At 38.0% G+C, this 17,152-nt stretch overlaps 2 protein-coding genes and 1 non-coding gene across 3 annotated transcripts; 2 read left to right on the top strand and 1 right to left on the bottom strand.

The window, feature by feature from the left end:
• Positions 1-1,377: 1,377 nt before the first annotated feature.
• On the bottom strand, positions 1,378-4,383 carry LOC125590622. The gene is made up of 5 exons (XM_048764252.1): positions 4,272-4,383; positions 2,608-4,088; positions 2,333-2,454; positions 1,708-2,230; positions 1,378-1,662 (listed from the first exon to the last, which is right to left on the bottom strand). Exons 1-5 carry the CDS (start codon positions 4,381-4,383, stop codon positions 1,378-1,380), a joined length of 2,523 nt encoding a protein of 840 aa, XP_048620209.1.
• A 685-nt stretch (positions 4,384-5,068) lies between these two features.
• Positions 5,069-5,175, top strand: LOC125590907. Its single transcript, XR_007326909.1, has one exon. It is a non-coding gene; the product is annotated as a small nucleolar RNA R71 (small nucleolar RNA).
• A 9,339-nt stretch (positions 5,176-14,514) lies between these two features.
• LOC125575189 (bidirectional sugar transporter SWEET4) lies at positions 14,515-16,630 on the top strand. The gene is made up of 6 exons (XM_048762131.1): positions 14,515-14,908; positions 15,012-15,048; positions 15,176-15,392; positions 15,897-16,058; positions 16,146-16,265; positions 16,349-16,630. Exons 1-6 carry the CDS (start codon positions 14,704-14,706, stop codon positions 16,514-16,516), a joined length of 909 nt encoding a protein of 302 aa, XP_048618088.1. The 5' UTR covers positions 14,515-14,703; the 3' UTR covers positions 16,517-16,630.
• Positions 16,631-17,152: the final 522 nt, after the last annotated feature.

Below are 17,152 nucleotides of genomic sequence, written 5' to 3'. Positions count from 1 at the left end.
AATAATATTTTACTTATATGAAGATTTTCCAAGAAAACTTCGTGATGAAGAAACGTCGGTCTTCAAAAACGTCGAGCTTCTAAACCGTCGTGCTTCCAAAATTGTTATGCTTCCAAAACGTCTGTCTGGTCAATCTAAGACATCTTCTAACTATGGTCGAGCAACTTATTCGACTCATAGTTCACCCACGATCACTTCTTCTCCCACCTCGTACTTTAAAGCTTCTCGATCGATCCTTATCACCCGCGACTCGACCACCACAAACATACTCGACCATTTTTTTTTTTTTTTTTTTTTTTTTTTTTTTTTAACGGGTTTCTACATTTCGTGCCTTATCTCTTCCAGCTCATGGATTTGGATCATGCGTCGCTCGGTTGCTGGCTTGATGTCAAAATTCAGTAACTTGACTGCCCATGCAGCTTTGTATTCGAGCTCGACAGGGAGGTTACATGCTTTACCGTAGACCAGGTGATATGGAGTTGTTCCCAACGGCGTTTTGTAGGCTGTTCTGTATGTCCATAATGCATCGTCCAGCTTAAGTGACCAATCCTTTCGTGAAGTGTTGACAGTTTTCTGCAGAATGCTCTTGATCTCCCTATTGGAAACCTCAACCTGTCCACTCGTCTGCGGATGATAAGCGGTTGCCACCTTGTGCTTCACTCCATTCTTTTTCAAGAGGCCCTGAAATGCCTTGTTGTTGAAGTGTGTTCCACCATCGCTAATGACGACTCGAGGCACTCCAAACCTCGGAAAGATGATGGAGCTGAACATCTTAGTCGCCACTTTTGCATCATTAGTAGGGCTTGCTATCGCTTCTACTCACTTAGATACATAGTCAACGGCGACGAGGATGTACTCATTCTTGAAGGACGAAGGGAATGGTCCCATGAAATCGACTCCCCAACAGTCGAACACCTCAACCTCTAGAATGTAATTCTGAGGCATCTCATTCCTCTTGCTGATGTTCCCAAGTCGTTGGCATGCATCGCACCTGGCTATGTAGGCTTGAGCATCCCTGAACATAGGTGGCCACCAGAAACCTGCTTGAAGGATTTTGGAAACCGTTTTGAATGTCGCAAAGTGGCCTGCGTAAGATGAACCATGGCAGTGATGTAGGATTCCTGGAATATCTTTCTCTGGAACACACCTTCTGAACAAGCCGTCCTTGCCATGTCACAAAAATGGTTCATCCCAAACATAACGCCTCGCCTCCCTTAAAAATTTCCTCTTGTCGTTTCCAGTGAACTTAAGGGGTTGCTTTTCAGCAGCAAGAAAATTCGCAATCTCAGCAAACCACGGGAAGTGAGAGTACTGCTTTTGGATCACGGCGACTGGATGTTCTGCGACGTGATAACAATCGGATCTCCTTCCTAGAGGTTATTCTGCGATGCTAGAGCAGTCAGATGTGATTCGCAAAGGTTGTTCCGCGAAAAGCAGACCAATCGCATTGACGTGTTCCACTGGGTGTTCATCATCAAGAGTTGTGTCGTCATCAGTCTTCATTCTGGACAGATGGTCTGCAACCCCATTCTTGACTCCTCTCTTATCCTTTATCTCAAGATCGAATTCTTGGAGGAGAAGAATCCACCTTAACAACCTCGGTTTCACATCTTTCTTTGTGAGAAGATACTTAAGAGCAGCATAGTCTGTGTGCACAATCACCTTAGATCCCACCAACTAGGATCTGAACTTCTCGAATGCAAAAACAATAGCCAGGAGTTCTTTCTCTATTGTGGTGTATCTGCACTGAGCTTCATCCATAGTTTTGCTCGCATAATAGATCACATGAAGTTTGTTATCCTTGTGCTGCCCAAGTACTGCTCCAACTGCAAAGTCGCTTGCATCAGTCATGATTTCGAAGGGGAGATCCCAGTCTGGCGGTTGCACAACATGTGCGCTGACTAGAGCTCTTTTAATGGTGTGGAACGCAGCTAAACACTCACTGTCGAAATCGAACTTGATCTCCTTACAGAGTAGTCTGGTGAGTGGTCTCGCTATCCTTGAGAAGTCCTGGATAAACCGTCTGTAAAACCCAGCGTGACCCAAGAAACTCCTGATAGCTTTCACATTTGTTGGTGGGTTCAAACTCATCATCACCTTGATCTTTGCCTTATCCACCTCAATTCCTTTCTCGGAGATCTTGTGCCCCAGAACAATCCCATATGTGACCATGAAGTGGCACTTCTCCCTGTTGAGCACGAGATGTTTCTCCTCACACCTTTTTAGTACCCTGCATAAGTTTGACAAACAAACATTAAAGGAGCTTACATAGACGCTGAAATCGTCCATGAAAAGTTCCATAATGTCTTCGATCAGGTCAGTAAAGATTGACATCATGCAACGCTGAAATGTTGCTGGCGCATTGCACAGGCCGAATGGCATTCTCCTGTAAGCGTACGTTCCGTAGGGGCAGGTGAACGTCGTCTTCTCCTGATCGCCTGGATGGATAGGGATCTGAAAGAAACCTGAATAACCATCTAAAAAGCAGTAACATGGGTGGTTAGCCAATCTCTCAAGCATTTGATCAATAAAAAGGAGTGGGAAGTGATCATTTATAGTTGCTGCATTTAATTTCTTGAAATCAATGCACATGCGATGTCCTGTCACTGTCCTAGTAGGGATCAATTCATTCTTTTCGTTTGTGATAACAGTGATCCCACCTTTCTTAGGTACTACATGAACAGGGCTGACCCATTTACTATCAGATATGACATAGATTACACCTGCTTCAAGAAGTTTCATAATCTCTTTCTTAACGACATCTTTTAGATTCGGGTTTAACCTCCTCTGATGTTCGACAGAAGTCGTTGATTCATCTTCTAGGTGTATTCTATGCATGCATAAATCAGGTGAAATGCCAGGTATGTCAGCTAGTGAATATCCTAATGCCTTACGATATTTCTTAAGCTCACACAAAAGCAATGCAGTTTCCACAATATTTAGCTCAGCATTGACAATTACAGGATATGTGGAATTCGGACCTAAGAAAGCATACCTGAGCCCCTTGGGAAGGGGTTTTAGCTCAACCTTAGGAGCTTTAAGCTCGCTCCAGGGATCCTCTGGTTGGTTCGACAGAACAGGCGAGTCAGGTGTAGGGGTCGCTCTAGATGGAGTGGTTTCGACCCTGCTGCTTGCCTCCTCTAGACTTAGACTCGCTACCATTCTTTCCATACTCCTTGCGGAATCAAGCATCTTGGCATACCCGTCTGCATCAATGTTTACGACACTCTGCTCGGCCTCAGCTCTTACTAGTGCAAGCTCAAGTGGGTCTTCTGTAAGAATCTCCTCGATCATTCTTTCGCGAGGTTGCAGCGGGTCAATCCCTTCATTAACCTCAAAGGTCTGCCCATCTAACATCGGCTTTTTTAGTAGTTCATCCATCTCGAATTGCATGACTATGTCCCCAAGATTTAGATCAATCTTCCCTTGTCGCACATCAATGATGGCTCCAACAGTACATAGGAATGGTCTTCCTAAGATGAGAGGATCCTTAGACTCTTCTTCCAGCTCCAGAACAACGAAGTTTGCTGGAACAGAGGTGTTTCCGACTTTTACTTGGAGATCCTCTAGAATACCAACTGGGGATTTGACTGATCTATCCGCGAACACTAAGGACATCTTAGTTGGTTTGAAATGCGTGTATCCTAGACGTCGTGCTACAGAGTAAGGCATGAGGTTCACGCTGGATCCAAGATCAACCAAGGAGCATGCAAAAACTGTCTTCCCAATCTGGATTGAGAGGACGAACTTGCCGGGGTCTCCTCGCTTCTTTATCTGCCTGTTCTGAAGCACTGCGCTGCACTCCTTTGAAACTGTCATGAATTCGCTCTCCTCTGATATTTTTCCTGAGATCAATCCCTTCATAAAACTGCGCATGGAGGGCATCATCTGGATAGCATCCATCATGGGGAGTTGGACGGTTAGGTCCTCCAACATCTTCCTACACTTCATCTCCTCTCTGTCCTTACGAGTGGCCTTTGCTGGAACAGGGTAAGGGACTTTAGGAATGTATTCGCGAGGAGGAACAACCTCTGGGATCGGGCAAACAACTTCAGCTGGTTGTTCTGGCCCTGGCGAACTTGTTCCAACTGCAGGTTCCGTATTCCTTTGAACTGTCGGGGTATCGGCTGGTAGTTATTCCGACTCTTTCTGCTTCCCTTTCTCAGCTGTAGTGAACCTCCTCTTCTCCGGCTCAGAAAGTTGTTTTCCGCTCCTCAGTTGAACTGCATTGCACTCCTTAGCATTTTTGTCTGTTTTACCAGGTAGAGTACCTTGCTGCCTCTTGATGCTCTCAGCAGTCTGAGCTATCTGAATGTCCATCTGTCTCATATGGCTCGCGTCATTATCGTACTTAGTGCTCAAATCTCCGAACATATGGTTCATTCTGGTATTGATCTCGGTAGTAACCTGGTTCAGAGCTTTCCCTTGGAGTTGTTGTCCTTGGAGCAGCTGCTACAACATGACCTTTGTCTCATCTTACGGAGCAAAAATAGGAGCGGAGGTAGCTAGTTGAGGGTTCTGGTGTTTCTGCATCTGGGGTGTGGTGTTCTGCGGTTGGCTTAGAACATAAGCCCGGGGTTGGTAGTTCTTTTGATACTCGGCATACTGACTTTGGTTACTCTGTGCAGGATCAGTTGGTTTATCTTGCTTAGGCCAGAAAAGCTATTGGTTGTTCCACACGTTAGGGTTTGGGTGGTAGTTTTTGAGCTGCCATCCTTGCCCATTCACGTAGCTCACCTCTTGCTGATCGTCCCCTGATAATTCAGCTTCAAACGCCAGGTCACCGACACTCTTCTCAGGAGTTGCTTCTTCCATTATGAACACTTGGCTTTGGTTTCCCTTAAGCAGTTGGTCCACCTTCGCTGCGAGATCATTTATGCTGTTCACACTCTTCGAGCGGTCATGCTCCTTTTTCTTGTTCAGTGAACTTGATGCTATGTTCTCAATCAACGCAAACGCCCCAGGTGTGGTTTGAGTCATGAAGTTTCCATTACTAGAAGAGTCAAGGGTGTTTCGGAACTCATAACTCACTCCATCGTAGAACACCTCCAATATATAATCATCATCAAACCCATGGTGTGGGCACTCTCTCTGGTATTCCTTATACCTTTCCCAAGCTTCATGAAAAGGTTCATCAGACTTCTGCTTGAAGTTGGAGATTATGTGTCGTAGAGCCGCGGTTTTGGACTTTGTGTAGAAGTAGCTAAGGAATGATGATCGAACCTGGTCCCATGAGGTGAGAGAACCGGTTGGGAGAGATTGCAACCAGCGAGAAGCTTTCCCTTCAAGAGAGAATGGGAACAACGTGCATTTGACATAATCTGGCGGCACTCCATTAGAGCGAGAGAAATTGCAGATCCTTTCAAAGGCCTCTATCTGGTCCATTGGAATGTCTGAAGTGAGGCCGCTGAACATGCTCTTCTGTTCCAGACCTATCAGTGCAGGTTTGATCTCATAATCTTGTCGAGTATAGGGTGGAGGGTTGATGGGGGAGCGGTTAGTAGCAAAGTTCCGCGGAAGGTTTCGCTCCCCAATAAAAGCACCACGCTCTTCTCGCGCGGCGTTCACGGCTGCTTGTTCCTGAGCAGCTTGTTGCTGATTTTGGATGGTCTGCTGCATCTGCAACATCTGCTGTTGCTGAGTCTGCATTTTTTGTTGAATGAGTGCCAATGCAGCAGTGAGGTCATCCATATTGCCGTGATCACCCATGTTGGTATCGGTTGTTCTTGGCTGTTGACTGTTCTGTCTTTCTAATCTTGCGAGTTCGTCGTTGGTCAATTGATGTAGTGGTCCTTGTGCGTTGCTCCGAGTATGTCTACTGGTCATGCACTTGGATCATCTGTTCCAACAAAAAAATAAATCAAGTTAGATATCTCAGACTAAATATTAAACTCAAAAATAAAGGTAAAAGCTTAGTCCCCGTCGCAACGGCGCCAAAACTTGATACACTAAAAATGAATCCTTGCTACTATCAAGTTAACAGTGGTAATTGTAATATTTGAGATTCAATCCAGAGGACCAGTTTTCTCTTTACTCTTATGAGTTCAATAATAAGCTGAGAAACAAGTGGGGTTTTGAGAATTAATTGTGACGCAAGTAACTAGAATACCTAGATGGTTCAAATTCGATTTAAATGAAGCCGGCTTAGAGTTATTAATCGGGTGTCAATGCAAAACTGAACAACTATTCAAGTGCAATGAGGTGCAGTCTAGAACTCAGATCACTCGGCTAGAACAATTCACTATCATTGTCTTGCTCCCTTTGCAGATCGGTCTTGAATCCTAAGTTCTCACTTGGAACAAGACGCGATAACAAGCCTTAGAGACAAGATCTGATTAGTTCACTTAATACCCTAATATCTACTCTCGCTGATTAGGGATACAAAGCTCATTCAATATATGTCAATTTATCTCCTAAGCGGTTAGCTAGGTGATTAAATCAGAAATCGAACATTAAGTGATCAATTCAATGTAAGCAGTAAGAACAATATGAATGAAGAACAGTTAAGATCACTTATTTGTGTTCAGTTCATTCGGCTAACACCCTACAACCCTAAGCAAGCTTAGCCTACTACTCAATCATAAAGCAGGATGACACAAACATGGTTTCTGAATAATACTGTATATAAAATAAAGTAGAAAGACAAGGGTTCAGGATGAAGCCTTCTCCCTTACAAGTTGCTTAATCCAAAGAAAATAGTTCTAAGTCTCTTGCAAAAACTAGCGTAAGAAAAAGAAATGATAGCATAGGTCTTTTTATATGGAGGCGCTGGTGGTAAAGAGATAAGAGAGAGTGGAATCTAGGGCAAACTTCCGGAATATGAAGTTTCCTTAATGACCGGGAACAGTCAGACGCTTGTTCTCTTCGGGAAAAACCTTCGGGTTGTTCTAGATGGCTGTTCCGCTTCGTATCCTTCAAAACGACATCTGACTTCCTGAATCTCTCTTCTTTGCTCTTTCACCTGCTCCAAACCTGGAATGCTATCAATTAAACACGAATTAGGACTGAGAATTAGCTCAAAGCACACATATAATGGTATTAAAAACACCATATATCAATAAGCGTGCCAACCTGTGAAGTATGTGGAGAAAATAAATAAGTGGATATATAACCCCGTAAGATTCATTCACACAAGAGTCAAAAGAGAAAACTAAACTGAACAACCTTTAAACTCGGGACTTTTATCTTGCGAGTTGTGGAATGGGTATCACCAACCTCCTTATGAGAACTGCCCCCATTAACGTCTTTACTTCTGTCGCCACCCTCTTCAAGAGAACCACCGCCGTCGGCTTCCTTAGATTACATAACAAACAGATGGAGACACGAGCCAAGACGTTGATGATGAGGATGGGAATGCTGCAGCGTCTCCTTGGAACATCTCATTAAACAGATCTTGTACCTGTTCAAAACTGTCTCCTGAATTATTCTCATGCCAAAATCAACATCTCAAATATCAAACAATCAGTCATGTCTAATAATAAAACAAAGGGAAAAACTAATGCAGAATCTTACACTATGCAGAGTCTTACACTATGCAGAGATTCATCATGGTCGCCATCTCGTTCAAGAAATCTCCCGTTCCTTGTAAACCAAAAATGATTCATAACCACATAGTTCATAAAGAAGACATGTCAAGAAACATTGCATTATCTTTTAGCAAAAAGAAAAAAAAAAGAATTTACGTTTTGGTCAGCTTTACCATCATCACTATTATAAGCTCCAACATCATACACGAACCTCTTGTTGGAGTCAGACGAAACTATGTTCCCACAACAAATAGAAAAAGAAAACCTTAATCAGACACATAAACAATACTTTTATAATAAAAAAGTACACAGATCAAGGAAATAACAGAAGATCCTCTGTATCCAATAATAAACTCTCATTTGTTTCCGTGATAAAATAATTTAGAAGACAAAGATGAAGAAAAAGAGAGTATAAGCCTCTTGGATAACCTGGAAATTTCTTCTTTACTTCATCTACACAGTTTCTTCTACAAATTTAGACAGAAGAGACATATGAGGCAGAGCTAGACAATCGATTAAGTTGGGGGAGATGTAAAGTTAGCAGTAGATTCACGATTCACTGCTCCATGGAAACCAAAAGGGCTATTTATGTTTCTCAGAGGAGACTGAACCGATTGAGAGATAAAGATAACCAAAAAACAGGCTTGGCATCGAAGAGGATGATAATGTTTGATTGGTACGGCGGAAGAGACACCAGATTGGCCGGTACATTTGATCGGCTCAGTGGAAAAGGCTCCGTCAGTTCCGTTTGATTGCTTCGAGATAAAACCACCGGAAACAGTGGAATTACGGTTGGAATTCATCGCAAATTTCGATTGTGATAGTGTAGACTATCTCGAGCAAGATAGAGATATAAAGAAAATCAGAGGGAGAGATGCGAAAAGAACCCATAAATGATGGATTCATTGCACATAGATGGAGTGGAGTCGATTGATCGACTTTCCGTTGAGAAGATGAATCGTCCAAGAACGAAGAGAAAAAACAAAGAAGGCATCGTGGGAGAGAAAGCTTGTTACGGTTTCCAGAGGATGGGCTAACTGGGCCTGAAAACTGAACAAAAAAAATTAAAAAATCGAAGCCCAAAATACCCAATCCCATCGGTGACATGGCGAAAACCAGCGATCCTATTGGTCGATTTTCTAGTCCGACGTGGAGGGCCTCTCTGATGAGGATATTCTCCTTTTAGTTAACAGTGGTAATTGTAATATTTGAGATTCAATCCAGAGGACCAGTTTTCTCTTTACTCTTATGAGTTCAATAATAAGCTGAGAAACAAGTGGAGTTTTGAGAATTAATTGTGACGCAAGTAACTAGAATACCTAGATGGTTCAAATTCAATTTAAATGAAGCCGGCTTAGTGTTATTAATCGGGTGTCAATGCAAACCTAAACAACTATTCAAGTGCAATGAGGTGCAGTCTAGAACTCAGATCACTCGGCTAGAACAATCCACTATCATGGTCTTGCTCCCTTTGCAGATCGGTCTTGAATCCTAAGTTCTCACTTGGAACAAGACGCGATAACAAGCCTTAGAGACAAGATCTGATTAGTTCACTTAATACCCTAATATCTACTCTCGCTGATTAGGGATACAAAGCTCATTCAATATATGTCAATTTATCTCCTAAGCGGTTAGCTAGGTGATTAAATCAGAAATCGAACATTAATTGATCAATTCAATGTAAGCAGTAAGAACAATATGAATGAATAACAGTTAAGATCACTTATTTGTGTTCAGTTCATTCGGCTAACACCCTACAACCCTAAGCAAGCTTAGCCTACTACTCAATCATAAAGCAGGATGACACAGACATGGTTTCTGAATAATACTGCATAAAAAATAAAGTAGAAAGACAAGGGTTCAGGATGAAGCCTTCTCCCTTACAAGTTGCTTAATCCAAAGAAAATAGTTCTAGGTCTCTTGCAAAAACTAGCGTAAGAAAAAGAAATGATAGCATAGGTCTTTTTATATGGAGGCGCTGGTGGTAAAGAGATAAGAGAGAGTGGAATTTAGGGCAAACTTCCGGAATAGGAAGTTTCCTTAATGATCGGGAACAGTCAGACGCTTGTTCTCTTCGGGAACAACCTTCGGGTTGTTCTAGATGGCTGTTCCGCTTCGTATCCTTCAAAACGACATCTGATTTCCTGAATCTCTCTTCTTTGCTCTTTCACCTGCTCCAAACCTGGAATGATATCAATTAAACACGAATTAGGACTGAGAATTAGCTCAAAGCACACATATAATGGTATTAAAAAAGCGTGCCAACCTGTGAAGTATGTGGAGAAAATAAATAAGTGGATATATAACCCCGTAAGATTCATTCACACAAGAGTCAAAAGAGAAAACTAAACTGAACAACCTTTAAACTCGGGACTTCTATCTTGCGAGTTGTGGAATGGGTATCACCAACCTCCTTATGAGAACTGCCCCCATTAACGTCTTTACTTCTGTCGCCACCCTCTTCAAGAGAACCACCGCCGTCGGCTTCCTTAGATTACATAACAAACAGATGGAGACACGAGCCAAGACGTTGATGATGAGGATGGGAATGCTGCGGCGTCTCCTTGAAACATCTCATTAAACAGATCTTGTACCTGTTCAAAACTGTCTCCTGAATTATTCTCATGCCAAAATCAACATCTCAAATATCAAACAATCAGTCATGTCTAATAATAAAACAAAGGGAAAAACTAATGCAGAGTCTTACACTATGCAGAGTCTTACACTATGCAAAGATTCATCATGGTCGCCAGCTCGTTCAAGAAATCTCCCATTCCCTGTAAACCAAAAATGATTCATAACCACATAGTTCATAAAGAAGACATGTCAAGAAACATTGCACTATCTTTTAGCAAAAAGAAAAAAAAAGAATTTACGTTTTGGTCAGCTTTACCATCATCACTATTATAAGCTCCAACATCATACACGAACCTCTTGTTGAAGTCAGACGAAACTATGTTCCCACAACAAATAGAAAAAGAAAACCTTAATCAGACACATAAACAATACTTTTATAATAAAAAAGTACACAGATCAAGAAAATAACAGAAGATCCTCTGTATCTAATAATAAACTCTCATTTGTTTCCGTGATAAAATAATTTAGAAGACAAAGATGAAGAAAAAGAGAGTATAAGCCTCTTGGATAACCTGGAAATTTCTTCTTTACTTCATCTACACAGTTTCTTCTACAAATTTAGACAGAAGAGACATATGAGGCGGAGCTAGACAATCGATTAAGATGGGGGAGATGTAGAGTTAGCAGTAGATTCACGATTCACTGCTCCATGGAAACCAAAAGGGCTATTTATGTTTCTCAGAGGAGACTGAACCGATTGAGAGATAAAGATAACCAAAAAACAGGCTTGGCATCGAAGGGGATGATAATGTTTGATCGGTACGGCGGAAGAGACACCAGATTGGCCGGTACATTTGATCGGCTCAGCGGAGGAGGCTCCGTCAGTTCCGTTTGATTGCTTCGAGATAAAACCGCCGGAAACAGTGGAATTGCGGTTGGAATTCATCGCAAATTTCGATTGTGATAGTGTAGACTATCTCGAGCAAGATAGAGATATAAAGAAAATCAGAGGGAGAGATGCGAAAAGAACCCATAAATGATGGATTCATTGCACATAGATGGAGTGGAGTCGATTGATCGACTTTCCGTTGAGAAGATGAATCGTCCAAGAACGAAGAGAAGAAACAGAGAAGGCATCGTGGGAGAGAAAGCTTGTTACGGTTTCCAGAGGATGGGCTAACTGGGCTTGAAAACTGAACAAAAAAAATTAAAAAATCGAAGCCCAAAATACCCAATCCCATCGGTGACATGGCGAAAACCAGCGATCCTATTGGTCGATTTTCTAGTCCGACGTGGAGGGCCTCTCTGATGAAGATATTCTGCTTTTAGTTATTGTATGTATTTACCTAACACGATGGAACCGAATCCTAACAGGGAACAATTCCAAACCGTCCATCTAAAAAAAGTCTAAATAAAGAAAAGCAAAAGCTTTGCAGTACATCTCTTAAATAGAGACATAAAGTTTGAATTATTGCAGCATGTCATAACTAATAAATACTATGTGAAACAAGGGACGTCGTCCATTACAGTTCATCCGGTTGAGAAGTGGTCATATAACAACAGGTCTTAAGAAGACGACAGTGGATATAATGAACAGCTAGAGTGACATAATATGGTGTCTTCGCCACAAGCAGGAATATGTCATTTCAAATGTTTTTCAGTAGCCTGACTACAAAACTCTTTCTTTCAATTTATTACGGTTTTCATTTCTGAGAATACTGTCACGATGTCACCATTGGTACTTCTTTCGGATATGTCCTCATCAGTTTAACTCAATACTATTTGCTTCAACGAATTAGTTTGGAATACCTGAAACAAATAATGATTTACAATTACTATTCCTTTGTCTGTACTATATGAAAGACATATCGTAGCAGATTAGTACGCTTGCAAGTTACAAATCATGTAAATAATCAACCGAAAATCGAGGGTTAATATATAGCGATCTTATTATTATCTTTTCTTGTCATTAATAATCAACTATAACGTAGATTTATGCACTTTAGTTCAGACTATCAGTTATGATCACATGATCATCCTGACATATAGTTTAACCACTCAATGCTCTCCTGATTAGTCATGTCAAAACTTACTGACTTGATCACTGAAATGTCTCTTATAATCACACTTGTTGACTGCACATATTCATTTTTATGATCAAATCGTTTGTTGACTGCACATATTCATTTTTATGATCAAATCGTTTGTTGACTGCACATATTCATTTTTATGATCAAATCGTTAACTACGTCATCGTATAATCTATAATTGTTATATATAATGATCAAATACTTGCAATATATGTGATATTGATAAACAACTTTACGGAAAATGATTCCACAGTACTTTTTTTTTGTAACACTCAAATCGGCAAACGGTTTTAAATTTACGACATCTTCGATGAACATACTCTCTCTGCAACACACAACCACACCAAATATTTCATGAGAAAATATGGTTTTCCCCAACATATAAAGTAAAAAATGTATAAACTAATAATATTAAAATTATAATATTGTCTTAATTTATAGAGTTATTAGTTTAAAAAAATATATATATCTTCCAAAACATGTTTTATGTATAGCTAATATAGTTTTCACAATGTAGATACTGACTGGATTAAATAGATTCAACTTTCATTTTGTTCTTATTAAATTATATTGCATATAAAATACGTATCTTAGAATGTAACATATTCTCTAAGTGCAATATAAGAAAATAATATCAAAATATTTTGGAATATGAAAAAATAGCAATAGATTTCACTGTAAAGAAAAATTAATAATAAAAATATTTTATTTATATTTATATAAACCTTATACATACCATTTAATCTATGATGTTTAAACCATATATATATCTATAAATATTTAAAAATATTTATGATATTTTTTTCTTATCAAGTTTTGTCATATTTTACATTAGTTCATCTCAAAATTAGTTAAATTATTAATTTATCATGCTCATTAATTTATGGTTGTAATAAATCTAGAGAGATTGTTTGAAATACCATAAATTGGATACTATTTTCCAAAAATACATTCATTCAAAAATATTCTAACATTTGGGTTTGAGGTTTAGTGATTGTTGTTTAGGGTTTAGTATTTATGCGGTGGTTTGAGTTTATAAACTTCTATAAATAATTATTAAACATTATAAATGATTTAGAATGGTTAGTTTAAATTTTTCATTAAAAACTTTAGGATATTATGAAAATATAATTATTTAAAGGCAAATTTGAGAAATTGTATCAAATTTGTGGTAAAGCTAAAATTATTCCATAAATATGAAGTCTTCTGTTAGAACACTCATGTAATCAAAAAGTGAAAACATATTATATAAAACACCAGAAGAGTAAACTATTTAAAAATATCTTTTCAGCTATCTTGTTATGCCAAAAAAAAAATCTCCCTTTCAGCATGTATATTCTCAGGAAAGGTAAAATTGAGTGTAAATAATCATTTATCTAAATGAAATCGTAATAATTAATTTTATTTGTTGACCAAAACGATAGTGATCTAGTTGTTGGTATACCTTACACATCACTAAGAACATATATAACCAATGTAAAGCACATATATTGCGATTTTTATTATCCACTGATCAGTTAGAAGAATGGTTACATCGGAATCCAAATTCGAAATCGACATAGTCGCATGCTGTCTACCTTCTCATAACACCTGTAAAGGCATTTCCCTGAAATTATATTTATCATTTGAAATTTCTTTTAGTTAGTACTAACTATAATAATTTGGAGAAATTCTAATTTTACCACAAACTGTATACCACTTTTTAAATTTACTTTTACAAGACCATTTTCATAATTTTTTTAAATTTGTGATGATTAAAGATTAAATTAATTCTCTTAAATCATTTATAAGAAATTTAAAATTACTTATAAAAGTTTATAAACCTAATCACACCCCTTAAACCTTAAACTCAAATTTTAAAGTATTTTTGATAAAATATATTAAAAAAATTATATTCAACTTATGGTATTTCAAACAATTCCTCATTATATAACTTCAAACAAAATTACAGAGTGCAAAAACTAAATATACATTACGTTGGTTCAGAAGAAACTGATAATTATTTTTCAAAAATATGAGCTAGAAGTCTCAAAAAGTAAAGAAAAAAACGAAGAAAAAGGTACTCGTATGAAATCCATGAAGATTACCTTTTCTATCATAATATATATATATAACACAACTTTAGAAGAGTGGTTCAAAAGGTTGTAAAAAGAGAAGAAAATAAATGCTGCGTGATTTGATTTTATCAGATTGATCGCTTAGACTCTCGTGGATCTCTGGGACTTAACTATGGCCGTGAATAAGATTATAACAACTAAAATAACTTACATGGGCACATGAATGTGATATATTAGACACACGTATGCTATATACGGTAGGCAGAGTTATAAGCATGGTTCCACATAAGCTATAAGCCAACAAGATAGTGTTGCAAGGTAGTCAGATAAATGTCATGATTGTTTCCTCGAACTGGTAAGAAAATTGCAAGGTCGCTTTCATTTCAATTCCTTAAACATCTTGAGTTTCGCTTCGTCATCACAATACATATACACATACTTGTATATGTATACATGAGTACTTATATATCTATACCAACATCTCTTCGTGTTTCTATAAATATAAGCAAAAACACACACACACACACACATATATTTAACATATCAAATTGCATCTCTCTTCTCTCTCTCTTGTGTTCTTTGTTTCTTGTTTCTTGTTCTTACTTGTCGAGTAAAATGGTTAGCGCGACCGTTGCGAGAAACATTGCCGGCATTTTTGGTAAGCAAACAATACATACAAACATGGGTTTATATTGTGTGTGAACATTTCGAAGAACCTTTGTTTACTAATAGTTTATAATTTTTTTGTTAATTTGTTGCAGGCAATGTCATCTCACTGTTCTTGTTCCTATCTCCCATGTAATTGTTAAGCTCTCTATCTTTCTTTTAATTTATTCTTTCGGTCTTACACCTTAGGTCTCTCTTGTACATAACATATTTTACATTAGATGATTATGTTTATTTGAAAATATTTGTAATAATGCAGACCAACATTCATAACCATATACAAGATGAAGAAGGTGGAGGAATATAAAGCTGACCCATACTTAGCCACAGTACTTAACTGCGCACTATGGGTTTTTTATGGCTTACCAATAGTCCATCCAGATAGTCTCCTTGTGATCACAATTAATGCCACTGGTCTCGCCATTGAACTCTTTTACCTTTCTATCTTCTTCTACTTTTCTCCCACCTCACGTAAGGTCTAATATTATCCTTACATCTTTTTCTACTAAATTTTCCTAACACATTTTTCTCATTCGCTGGGCCAAAAATATATTAACGGTATCAAAATATTGGATTTGGTTTTGTTTTCCATCTCGATTCCAGTTAGTTTGGAACATTTTTTTTCCTAGAGATATAATAAGTACAAGGTAACAAAGTGCAACTAATTTGTTTTAGGTTTGAGAAACTTCTTGGCTAATTGTTCTAATTATTCTAAAAAATGTTGATCTGATTATATTGTAAAATTATACATAAGCTTTTGAAAGAATCTAAACGAGAGTGATACATAATTTCATTTTCGAGTTTTGTTATGTATTGTGTAAGTCGAATTAATTCTTGTCTTTTTGGCTTGAAATGAACGCTAAAACACTATAGCAACATAGTCGACAATGATTGATTCTAGTTTCAGGATGGTGATACGCAAAACAAAGTTGATATAGTGTTATTCTGAATTGGTTTTATTGAATTGATCAATGGTGCAGGTGAAAGTGGGGCTATGGCTGGTAGGAGAGATGGTATTTGTAGGAATAGTAGCCACATGCACATTGCTATTGTTCCACACGCATAACAAGAGATCTTCTTTTGTTGGAATCATTTGTGTCATTTTTGTTAGCCTCATGTATATTGCTCCTCTCACCATCATGGTACGATATTTTAATTTGCTCTTTTTACCTAAGTTTTTTATATATTTTTTACCTTTATTATAATATATTATAATATCAATTAAACAGAGTAAGGTGATCAAGACCAAAAGTGTGAGATACATGCCATTCTCCCTCTCACTTGCCAACTTTCTAAACGGTATCATTTGGGTTATTTATGCCCTTATTAAATTCGACCTTTTCATTTTGGTAAGTCCTTTAGTTATGTATTTAGCACTATCGTCATCTACTTATTAGTATTTATTAGTTTCACTTTGTTAATGTTGTTGTAGATTGGAAATGGACTAGGGACAGTATCAGGAGCAGTACAACTTATACTTTATGCTTGTTATTACAAGACAACACCAAAAGATGATGAAGAAGAAGATAATCTTTCTAAGGCTAACTCTCAGCTACAACTCAGTGGCAACCAGGGACAAGCTAAAGGAGTTCCAGCTTGATTATATCTAGGAGTAGTCAAATATTCAATAAAATTTATACTTTCCTTTTCTCTTTTTTTTTTTATAAAAAACTTCTAGATGATTTAACTAAGTAATAAAGTAACATATTATATTTCGTGTTTTATCTGTGAAATTTAAACTCATTTTTCTCCTAAGAAAGATATGTTAACTATTATATGCTACAAATATAAATGTGTGTATGTAGAATATTCAGGAAAGTGCCTGAGCTAATATGCACAACTAAAAGTAAGTAGCCTCTAAACCATACAAAAGGGGAAACACCATTCGCTTCCCGCGGAAAATTGATGGAAAAGAAAAAATAAGTCAATGCTACATTTTTCATACTGCAAAGTAAGTTAAAAATCACACTAATTATTCTTTTACCTCAGAAGCACTTTTTTAAACAAATTCTACATGGCCTATGCATATCATGGATGTAGTAACCATACATTGTTAGAACTTAATAAATATATTTGAAGCATACGGGATTTCTATTAAATCTATCTCTCTCAATAACCTTTTTTCTAGTCTCTCTCTAAAAAAACTACAAAATTCCTCATGTGACAAAACATAACAAGTTATATTCTACGCCTACCAGGGGAGGAGACAATGAAGGAGGACCCCACTATTTTTTTA

Source organism: Brassica napus, chromosome C7, assembly GCF_020379485.1.
Source record: "Brassica napus cultivar Da-Ae chromosome C7, Da-Ae, whole genome shotgun sequence".
NCBI lineage: Eukaryota > Viridiplantae > Streptophyta > Magnoliopsida > Brassicales > Brassicaceae > Brassica > Brassica napus.
The sequence above is the reverse complement of the archived record's forward strand: the minus strand, read 5'-3'. Positions and strand labels throughout refer to the sequence as shown.